Source organism: Teleopsis dalmanni, chromosome 1 (genome assembly GCF_002237135.1).
Source record: "Teleopsis dalmanni isolate 2A chromosome 1, ASM223713v2, whole genome shotgun sequence".
NCBI classification, from domain to species: domain Eukaryota; kingdom Metazoa; phylum Arthropoda; class Insecta; order Diptera; family Diopsidae; genus Teleopsis; species Teleopsis dalmanni.
The window spans coordinates 169,154,531-169,167,295 of NC_051846.1; the positions used below are offsets into that span (position 1 = coordinate 169,154,531).

General features: G+C 29.6%; 1 protein-coding gene across 1 annotated transcript in view; it reads left to right on the plus strand.

Moving 5' to 3' along the window:
• LOC119670142 (muscle segmentation homeobox-like) overlaps positions 1-12,765 on the plus strand; it is a 38,261-nt gene that overhangs the window by 11,793 nt on the left and 13,703 nt on the right. The window contains exon 2 of the mRNA XM_038080288.1: positions 10,307-10,923. Within this exon, the coding sequence (XP_037936216.1) occupies positions 10,307-10,923 (617 nt within the window). The remainder of the gene's footprint in view (positions 1-10,306; positions 10,924-12,765) is intronic.

Sequence of the window (12,765 nt, forward strand, 5' to 3'; positions counted from 1 at the left end):
GATCTGCTAAACCTGTCAATATTTCATCTCCATACCTAATGAGTTTACCTTTTTTCACCAAGTTACTTACTTATCTGTACACAATACTTTTCTCTTGCTTTTTAGGCTATACAAAAGTAGTAAAGTATAATGTTTGATTCCCATGTGTAAACATATGACCTTAAACTTAGCTTTATGCGTAACCACTTTACAACATGTCAACTATATTATTACAATTACCAATTTCACATTTATTACCTCGTTAAATAGCATATAAATTTCCCTTTACTATAAAACCTATACTTACCTGCATATATTATTTACTTTTCAACTGAAATTGAATTTCTTTCTCAACGTACACTTAAACAAATTTAAAAATAACTTACATATGTACAATGTTAACATATAAGGTAATATTGTCCATATTATAGTGACGAAATACGTTTTAATACCCAAAAGGAAGGTGTTTTCAATATAAACTACATTAACTGAAAGAGCAAAAGTTCCCAAAATGATAAAACCGAAAATTGTTTTAAAATTCATTTAGCGTTTTTAAACTCAATATTATTTTCAAACATATTTACCTATATAAGCCCAAAAGAGCAACTTCACTACTGACTACTTTTTTTTAAACAAATCACCAGCCACCCACAATAACTAATAAAAAAGTCAACTGGCAACCCTTTTTACATTGGATTAAACGAATATGAGCTTCCTTATGTAGTGCACACTGCAAACAGGCAAAGCTTTTCTTCGCGCCTCATATGTTTGCCTGCAAGGACGGTGTGCACATATTCAAATATTTATTAACCCATCATCGTGTTAGGCGTATAAAATTTGGTACTTTAGCACTTTCGTGTCTGAACAGCATGCAAATATCTTATAAAATGTGTAATGTGTGCTCGTGTGTGTGCGAGGGAAGCGTAGCAAATTTTTGTCAACAGGGAAATTAACAAATTTGTATTTTTATTTGTTTTTGTTACTTTTTCTTTATTTGTATTATTTTTTTTTTTTGTTATGTGAAGGGTGTTTCCTTATATTATTCTTCTCGCTGTAACAAATGTTAAGGGTTTGAATATTTCATTATATTGCATACATCAGAAATTTGTACGAATCGCTGTACTATAATAATATATTTTTTTCATATATTTTGACTTTACATAATGGCAATTCTTTTTAAAATAAATTTATACTGGCAATATTCAATTTAAACGCTAAATTTACTTTCGTTTTACGTGAGGAAGGAATTTTATTTGCTTTCAGAATTATTTAAAGTTGATTTGCAAATTGGATTGCTCCATCATATATTGTTGACCACCCCGCTTTTTGAAGAAATTATAATTCATCAAGCATAGATGAGTTGTTTTTAGCAAAGTTATAAATTAATTATATACTAAGTAAGACACTTTAACAAAATTCATTCGTTACCCATTGAGAGTCATTTTACCTGTTTTATCTATTACTGATAAATGATGGATATCACATTATGTAAAATGAATAAAGCATTATCCATTATCCATTTTATCCGTTCATTATTAATTAGTATTGAAACACATATTTTACTCACTGACAATTCTAATAAGTAAAATGGCAACAATTGACACAAAAAAAAATTTTACACTACCATAGCTTCAAATGTTCTACTGTATAAGACTATGGTCTTTCCAATACTTACATAAGGATCTGAGACTACTACTCATTAAAAGATACTCTGACTTCTTAGCTGAACGTTGTAACCACGAATAGTTCTTGATCAGAACGTAGATCAAGTTATAGCGACAAAAGCACCTATATTTTAAATTTACAACTAGGTAAATCATATATACAACAGAGTAGAGATTGTTGGTAAGATATTTAATGGGTCACCATAGACTGCGTTATCACCTTAACAAAATAGGTTGTCTAAACAGATAGATTATCGACTGTGCTTAGAAGCAAACGAGACTTTCAATTACATTCTCTGTAACTGCCCAGCCTTGATCTGGGCCAGGAGGAGATCGCTTGGTCGAGAACTACTCTCTCCTTTTAACATTAGGAGGTCCTTAACGGCTGATATTCTGGCTTTCATTCGGAAAGCTGAATGTACTCTGTTCGGTTAGGGTCTGTTGCAACACAAAATTTCAACAATGGTCGCAGTGCTTCGCTCCGTTGAGAGATGGTATCCCGTTTATTCATGTACCTAAACCATTTATACAGCGAGAGACTATTATAAACTAAACTGAAGGATAACAACTCTTAATATGAACTAGGGGATAAAAATACATAATTTGGTGTTATCAATTGGGTTGTGATAGTCCAATCTTCGAATTGAGTGACATCAAATTTCAATCAATATTATTGGATTAGAATTAATTTAAGGTATTTCTGTTTTTGTGTCTTTAATAAAAACCAAATTGCAAAAACTATCATCAAAGAAATTTTTTAAAACAAAATTTCTTTGAAGTCGTAATATTCCAATCTAAAATAATATCGGTTCTTACGGGACACTAGACTATAGATATGAAGCCAGGCGTGACCTGCCTTCCCGAAACTTTTGTAAAACATGTTTTACCACCACTTGAGAAGAAGATACTGGAACATCAGTTTTGCCTCTCTCAGACTTAGATTTTAAGCGTCCCAATCTTTATTTCCCTCAATGATATTTCCAACAGCAGGTTTGGATAGATACTTGCGTTAATCCGTATCGTTCTAGTACGTTTACCTTTCACAATTACAAGGAATGTAGAATCAAAATGATTTTTTTTGCTAATTGGGAGGATTAAATCCTCCTTTTAATTTACATAACTACCCACCAATCTACCTACCAATAAAATTCCGAAGAATTTATAAACTATTTATTGAAAATGAAATCTCAATTGCAATAATTAAATTTCCAGCAATAACAATGGAACGCCAATTTATTTTTGCTTATTTCCTAATTTATAATTTCAATTATATTTCTGTAATTTACATACCATTTTTCCAATTATCGGATATCGCAAAAAAAGAAAAATTGCCCAATTATTTAATTTAAGCTTCACTGCCAATTCACTGATTCGAGGAAAAAAAGCCCCAAATCGCAATACAACACAACACAGCAGAGCACAATCATTCGAATGCCGAGTGGAGCAAAAGAAAAAGCAAAAGAATAAAGGAAATTAGAGAAAGAAAAAATTGGAAAATAAGCGTAACACAAAACCCAACAATGGTTTGACTTCTTCCGTCTGCAAATCTCTAATACCAATACACAATCACTTCCGTTTTAACAAAAGCAAAGTAAATCAAAGTTGGCTGGCAACCCACTTGAAGCAACAGCAGCAGCAGCAGCGACGTTGAACGAGTAGTAAATAACAAACAAATAAGCAACGCAGCTGAGATAAAAGCAGCACCGCAAAGGTAAAATCAGCGTTGAGGCTTCAGTTATTGTGTTAACAAATCATTCAAACGATTGTTAATATTAATATGTAATTATTAATAATCAATCAAGAGAAACTAACAATAATATTATCTTTAAACTTTCAAAGTGATTAATTAATATAAGTATATATATATTATGTCGAAGCTAGTTGAGTCAGTGCGCTTGAGCACTTTTACTCACTATTGACTGCGAGATTTTTTCAAATTCTCTCTCTATGCCTTGACTGGATTATTGTTTATCACTTCATCAGACGAAGCAATAATTGACCTCAGATCTGCATACCTCCCCGACGAGTCTGTAACCATTCTGAGATTCGATAATTTCAGGGCTCTATCCTTTACGTATTTTTTGATCGGATCAATCTTGTGGTCCCTGATAATGTCATTCGTATTAAAAAGCAATGCTCATTTTTAATTTACAAACATCTCAGTATCCACTACTTAAACAAAACTATTCCTTTATGCCCTATAACAGACAGAAAAATGTCAAAAGATAAACAGTATTGCCAATTTGCAGCTTATTATCTGAAATGTACTTTTCTGCATAATAAATGAATGTTGTATGCTATTTTCTTACTCCTTTATTTATATATTTATAAAAAAAAATTTATAAAAAAAAAATAATAAACTTAAAAGTAGTGTTTTTTGAAGTGTTTAGTTTATTTGTGCCATTGTTGGGCAAATAAAAAAGTATTGCCAATTTCACTAAAGAAGTAAGTAAATAAAGTAGAAAAAAAAATAAAAAAATAAAAAAAATCAACTATTTATCCCTAAGTAATGCTTTAAGCAAGCTTACTTTTTATATGCTGCTTTAGCTACTACACAACTACCTCTCCTTTTGTCTCTATCTGCGGAACATCAACCATCTTTAACGCCATCTTGAAATTTTGTTAGTATAAAACGCATTTGACTGCTGTTACACTTGCTTGTATCCATTACGACTTATTGCCTCGCCCCACTTATGCTGTGCTGCCGCACAGTTGCTAATGCCGGTGCTGTTATACATTTCTAACAACCACTGCTGCTGCTGCTGCCCCAGTCAGCACTTGTTTCTTTACGTCTCCATTACAAATAATTGCGCGTCAGTCGCATATTGGCTTAAGGCAGTTTAACTACGTTTGTACACAACTCAGCAAATAAACTCAGTTTTTTTTTTTTGTGTTTTTGCTCTTTACTTTTCATTTCTTTCTTTCTTAGTAGCTGTTTAAGCTATTTTTAGCAATGGTTTTTTTTTGTTATTATCGTTGTTGTTATTGTTATTGGCGTTGTTTTTGTTGTTGTTGTTGTTACTGTTGCCGTTATACTTAGCGACCTAAGACGTTGCAAAGTAGTAGTAAATACGCTTGAGTATTATTACCGTAAATGCAAAATTGCCAATTTCGAGTGTATTTCCTGTCAACAGAAATTTCCTTTTCCGTTTTATTTAACAAAATAAAAATAGTACAAAAACAGAAAAAAAAGGAATAGCAAATAACAGTGAAAAAATTCGCTAACTTAACGTTTTTCCCTCTTATTCTGTTCCTTGAATATTTTGTAGGTTCATAGCACGTTAGGTGAGGTATAGGCAGTGTTAGTAACATGGCTTAACGTTACGCTTTAGCATTATTTTATGTTCGACATGTACTCATCGTACTCACACCTATACTTCTTATACTCATGCTTGTACTCGTAGTCGTACTTTTTTCATTGCTTCTATTTTGAATACAAATTGCTGCCATTTTCTCAAACTTTTCACTTTTTATTAAAATGTCTGGCAATATAAATTCCGTTATTGGCAATTTCGAATTTTTAATAATAATTCTCTTGACAGCAGGTTATTTAACCCTCTTCAAATATATCAAATACTCGTAATATTGCCCTTTGCTAATATTCAATTATTGCAAATTAAGTTTGAATATTGTTTTTCATGGGGTTGTTTTTGGTAAGAAAAAACAACAAATATTTATGTATTTTTTGATGAAATAAAAAGAAAAATTTTATAGCTTTAATGTTTTATTATCAAAAGGAGAGATTGATTATATGTTATTGATCAGTGCGTTTGTACTAGCACAACGACAAATAAGATCTAGCCTTAAATCTCATCGAGGCTAACCAAAACTAACGCTTTAAAAAAATCTTTCATGTATGCTTCAAAAACCCATATGGAGGATTCTAACTGGCATCGCGCTAGATCATCCATTATTCTTTGTTTCAGTCCATTACACAGTATTGGAAGTTTAGAAATTTATGAATAAAAAAAAAAAACTAAATTTATCAATCTATTGGCCTCTGTCTTTCAGTCCATCTTTAGATTTACTTCATTGCGCAGTACTATAAACTAACATAACTTTCTGCTTCTACTTTTATTAAATTTTTTTCAAAAATCTAAATTATTAGCAGTTAGTTGTTTTCGACGTCCAGCTCAGATATATTGCTATAAAATTTTCATTTTGTTCCCGAGGCACCATCATCAAATAGACATCTTAAATGTTATTGTTGTTTTTCTAAACCTTTTAGAATCATTCCTTATAACAAACGCAGTTATGAATGAAATAATATAAACTAAATAGTGTTTAGTAAAAATGTTAGTTTTCAAATTTATATTATGATCTCACTCTATATTACAAATTCTCTTCTTTTGAGTCCAAAATTCCAATAATCAGTTTTTTGGAAGGATATATAGTTTTCAGTTTTACCTTAACCTATTGAAAAATAACAACTATTATATACTGTTACTATCACATAATAAGTCGAAGCCGAATAACAAGTGATTAGTAAAAACGTACGTTGTCAAATTTATATTTTAGATTTCAGATCTTACCAATCCACTTGTTTTGAATCCAAAATTCCATTAATCGGTTTTTTAAGAGGATATATAGTTTTTAATATCACTTTGACCTGTTTAAAAATAATATAAATTATATATTATTACTATCACATAAATAGTCGAAGAAGATAATAGAGAGATAGTTACTTTACACACTTATTTTGATTAATACAGAAGCTTCTTGATGCAATTATGATAATAATAATAAACGTCTTTTGCATTCCTCACTTATTCTATACCACTTAACCTCAAATATTTATAGTTTTATTTCTAATATAAACTTTAATTGTATTTTTATTGAAAATACTTATTTATTAATAGAATATTTGTCTATGTATTTTTACATAGAATATTTTTCAATTACATTTTTAAATACTTTAATAAACATTTTTAATAACATATGTGTCTATGTATTTTTACATAGAATATTTTTTCTATTATATTTTTAAATGCTTTAATAAATATTTTTAAAAATATATTTAATAAGAATCAAGGAATCAAAAGATTCTTGATACGCATATTATTTTATCATATAAATATATAAATAAAATAAAACTAAATACGTAGAAAAGCTAATTATCAATTATAAACATTTTAAAACTTTTATTAAAAAATTTTTTATAAAAAAAATGTATACACACACATATATATAAAACTATTATTATTTTACAAATAAAAGCCCTAAAGCGTTTTAATATTCGCAACTACTCGTCACCGTAGAGGCATAACATTTTAAAAATATCTTTATAGAGCACAGTTAGCACTTGTGCATGTCTCGCAGGCCTATTAATACATCATTCACTGGTCAATTTGCCTCATTCATCCGAGTGTATATTAACATTATACACACATCAATTAACAATTAGCCACAACCAGCCGCAAATTATTGAAATGATATCGAAACTGCGTGTACGTTTGAATAGACCATACTGACCCTACAAAGTGCCAATGCAATAGCGCGTAAAGTATCTCAGTATCTTTACAAACTACTGCCTTTTCCCCTTATCAAATACCGAGGAAATACACTGAAAAGAATGGCAATACCTCAATTTTGCAAAAACTTTTTCCTTTTGTCATGCGATACTTTTTTCCTTGTTTTCACTTTCTTTCTACAGTTTATTTCTTTTTTCTTATTATATTTCTACTTTTATTTTCTTTCCTTTGTGTGGATTTCTTTTTTTTTATTTTTTTTTTTGTTGTGGAATGAGAAATATTTATATTTAATTGTTCAATTAAGCAATTTTCTTTTGTTATTCAATTAAACATATTTCTTTTTTATTAAGTGATATGCTCAGATATCCGTGATTTCTACAGATTGATTATCGAATTTCAATATTTGAAGTCATTTGATATCAATTCAATTTTTTTTTGTTTTCACTTTTTTACTACTTTATAAGGAAATTGAAGAAGAAGATTTCCTTTACTTATAAGTGAAATATTTCATTATAATGATATTTGGTTATTCCGGAAACAGCTTAATAAAAGAGATTTTTATAGTTTCTTTCATTTTTCAAATTCGTGAAAAATTATAACATGTGCCAATTGATGTGTAAGAAATTTAAAAATTTATTAAAACTCAAAGATTTTTATTAAGATATAATAATATTAAGAGAGAGAGAGAGAACAGAAGTACATATTTTAAGATCTACTATATAAAATGAAAAGGAACTTATAGTACTTGAGGATATTTTTTTTTATTTATCTAATTTCACATGAAAAACTAATTGTAATTAAATAATTCTGTTACAATATTAATATAATTCATTCAGAAAAGTGCAATCAATCTTAGATGCCTTGCTTATGTGAATGGTTATCATAGTTAATACAACTAAATAGCATTATTATGCTGCTTAAAAGTGCTTTTTCAGTATTAAATAGTATTTAAATAATATTATATTAATAAATGCTCTATTCAAATTTTTGTTATGCTATTTTTTAATAAACAAATAAAAAGTTTATAACTCGATAAATAAGTTAATGATATTAATGACATACAATTATATTACATAATGAGTTGTTAAGGGTATATTTCAGAAATTACATTTGGAGTTCTACTTGTCACGATTAAGAAGTTACATAAAACTTCCATTCCTTAATTCCTTTCGATCATGCAGCCATTGATGTTAATAGTTCGTTTTCTTTTTAAATAATTACGGCCCAATCATAGCACCAATTAGTAGCAAACACTACATTCTTCTAGGTTCATTGATAGCTATTGGATCGCCTACGGGCCATTATAGGAGCTCAAGTGGGGTTTTGGTGCACAAGATCGCCACTTTAACCTAACCTAAGTTATATTTAATTAAGCGTCTCAGTCTTAATTTATATATACTAACTTATTCATAATGAACAGGATGAATGTAAATTTGAAACTTGGTTTCTATTATATATCAAGGACTGTGATTCCTAATGGCACTGTTAAAAAACATTCGTTTAAAACTAGTTCAATATAAGAACTAATATTAAAGTTGACAGAGAATTTCAACTATGGAAATGCTATTGTTATCAAACAGATTCTTCCATATTATTAATTTAATATTATATAAACATCATTCAAGTTCTAATATATAAGAACTGGTATAAGAAACCATATGTAAATATGCGAAAATAAATTTATAAAATTACTTTAACAGCTCTTTTTAGTATTTCTTTAATATACTTCAACCATTTTAGAACCTAAACGAAATTATATCATAAATTCGAATCAAATACCTCACAGATCAGAGTACCTAATAGCAATCATAACTATAATTACTTTTTTTCCAATTTTATTAACCCTTTGGTTACTTTTCTCACATATGTCAACAAAAAATAACTTTCACCAATTCTATTTTAACATTTTAATAGACTTAAATATACACAAAACGCCCACTTAAGTGCACAAAATTCAAAATTTCTCAAACAATAAATGAGAACAAAAAAATCTCGATAAGTAAATCCTTGTTGTGGCTTCTATATCCTGTTACATGCTGTAATTGGCATTAAATAAACTATTCAAAGAAAAGAAAGAAATTATAATGCACATAAACTATTTCCGATTTATATTTAATGCTCCGCTCGAACTAACACTTAAGTGAAAGGTGTTCTTTTTTTTAGTGCTCGGATTGCAGAATAGCAGAAAAAAGGACTCTTCTGACACCTTTTACTCAGTCTGTCACAATAAAACGCACCCAAAAAATATATTTACCTTAACAATGTTAGCTACAAATTCTACATAAAAAGTTTTTTATTGGCACGATTTTACATATGTTTCGTATCCTTGCCACAGGAGCAACAAAGGAGCAACACACACGTTTCGGTGAACACAAATGCGGTGCAGATTTAAATACAAATCCTATTTCCTCAAACGTCTTAGCATGCATTGGCAATAAATTCAAAAGAAATTTGCGATTTTTGCACACGATAAACAGGAACGTCTATATCGGATTATATATGAGTTTTGAATAGGAACACAAGTATATATCGTAGCGCATCTTTAGTGTTTTGAGAAGGTTTCATGTTGACAAATGTTTTTGCTAGGAAATTAAAAGAGATTGACAAGTTGCGATTATTCAAATGTCAAATGCGTGCATGAATGTCAAGCAGGCGAAACAGCACTGAAGGGTTAGGTTACTTTACTTTCCATGTAAATTTTCTTAGAAGGGTTTTTTCGTTCAGGAATCCTTTTACTTGCAATTTCTGTTTTTTTTTTCTTTGTTTTGTAGGCTATTGTTATTTGACAATTAGGGTGTTAAGTGGTTTAAAAAGTATCTCAAATTATATTTAAGCAGATTAAAAGGTGTTATTTTGTCAATTCATTTAACTGAATGGCAGCTACAGAGTATCTAAAAGAATTTTAACTGAAATATTAAATCTTCAATTAATTTCGTATTAATTTTTGTTGGCATATAAAAATTCATAGAATCATGGAAATCTAGAAAGAGTCATTTTTTATACTAGTTACGTGTTCAGTGTTGACACCACTAGATAAATAAAATGTTACTAAAATCTAAATTTTGTGAATATAAATTTAGTAGATAAATTTTATACCTTTCCAAAGAGAACATTAAACTTTGATATACAATCTACAACACACAATTTCAAATCGTTGCATATTTCTCATTGTTTCCCTTCTTTAATTTACAGAACAAACATCACGTGGCGCACAGGACTATTCAAATAGCCTGAACAGCAATAGCGATGAACAATCACCAAGTAAAACAAATTCCAGCAGCAGTTCAGGCAGCAATGCACATATATCCGCCACCAATGGTAATAGTATCAATAGTGGCACTAGTAATGGTGGTGTAGGGCCGAATGCCTCATCGCCACCTACACGCCCAACACTCTCACCCGCCGAACATGCTGCCGCCGCACTAGCACATCATGCAGCGGCAGCAGCAGCAGCACATCATGCACAACATCAACACCACCATCCACACCATAATCCGCATCATCCACATCATCCCCATCATCCTGGTGCACCGCACGAGGCATTTTTAAATGGTGCCGCCGCAGCAGCTGCCATCGGAAGTGGTATGGCTGGTGGTGGTGGTCATCCGAATAGTTTTGCTAGTGATGGCAGTCTGGTTGGTCCAGGTGGTAGTAGTAAAAAAAAGAATAAACGTCGTCATGGGCGTACCATTTTTACGAGCAATCAATTGGAGGAATTGGAAAAAGCATTTAAAGAAGCACATTATCCCGATGTGAGTGCACGTGAATTGCTGTCGATGAAAACGGGTTTGGCCGAAGATCGTATACAGGTAAGCGAAAACCTGTAATTTTATAGTTGTCAAGTGATTTTTTTTTCGTCCTCTTCCAATTCGAAAGTACAAAAAAATTGGCATTAAAAATTTAACACTATTTTCGCGTTGTTTTACTTTATTGCACCATAAAATTTTCCATCTCCAACAGTTAAGTGTACTAAAGGATTGATAGCTTTTCTCTTAATGACAAAGAATCTATGACAATAAATATGTTAGCCCATGTGCTGCTATGTGCTGATCTATTTTATTACCCATAGAAATGGTGTTTGTCTCTATTTTCGAATGTTTAAGTGCATTTTCATTACAAAATCATAGATTTTTGAAATTTTACTACCTTAGCAAGGATATGCAATATAAAGTTAATTGCCTAATAGAATATTTAAAAGATTTTTAGAAAAAGGAATAGTGAGGATTATTTGATTAAATAAGAACACTTTATTAAATGTGTAATAAATAATCAGTATTAAATATCTTTGATGGAATTCCGTCAATAAAATATTTGTATTGCAAAGTGAAAACAATACAATATATAAAGAAAAACTATTAATAATTTTTAAAAAAAAATTATTAAATATAAAATTGCAATTTATTTTTATAAATATTTTTAATATTTAATATTTTTAAATTTTTTATTCACATTCTGACAGTGTAATTTTGTTTTAGTTAAAAAAACTCAAATATAATAGATGTAGTTGTAGTAGATCTTTTCTGCTATAACTGATATTAACGAAGAAAGAATATTCAAAAATGATATAACAGAAATACTAACAAACTAGGTCCCCAATGGAAGGCAGAGACTGCAGTAGATCTTTTGTGCTACAATTTACCTTGACAAAGAAAAGATATCCAAGAAAAGAAAACAGATCTTATATTCTAATGAATTACATTCGGATTCGGAAAGTAATAAAAGTGTCATAGAATTGTCCTGTTTTCATTTGTTTAAATTATTACCAAAATGTAACTGAGAAAGTGAACTTGTTTTAGTTTTGCTCTTCATGCTCTTCAAATATCGGTTATATATATATATTCTTTCATCTTTACTGATAAAGTCAAAGGAAAGACAATATCTTTTAGGAGGAACTAAAAGATATTGTGCCCGAACACTAAAACATTTCAAGCCGCCTTCAATTATATAGAATAGTACTATCAATTATAGTTATGATTGCACAGTTCTCAAAGCAATCTACATGGTATGCCAAAATTCATGGTATTCCCTTCTATTTTAATTTTTGATATATATATATACTTCACCAGAATGTGAACTATATTAATTATTGTACTAGTTCATCATATTGTTATTGCTTCCCGCAATCATTATTCGCTAGAACACATCTATTATTGTGCAACGCCATCTACATGTCACACTGTCTAAACTTTGAACCAATGGAATTATTTATAGTATTTTATATTTATACTGATAAAATCTAAAATTAATAACATAATAAATTTCTCAGTATAAAGTTAGAAATGAATAATTTATATATATATAAACGAAAAATATTTATTTTGATTAATATTCTAATGCTTCTATTAATTAATATGCATATATATATGTATGTATGTTTACACAATTATTGAAGGCAAATAAACCTTCTATGGAGACATAAGTTTTAGGTGTATAAATTAAGTCTTGTTAAATATAGTCTTTATAATAAATAGAATAATAACTAGAATGTAAATAATATTGTACAACCATACAACAACAACAATGTATCTAAGTATTTTAATTAAATGGCCCTTCTAATATCTACTGGCCTTGATTAAATAAATTTTAATTTTCAGCAAACAATGTTGCAAGTGCCATAATAACACTACTTAAAAATTAATTGGCATGTGTCA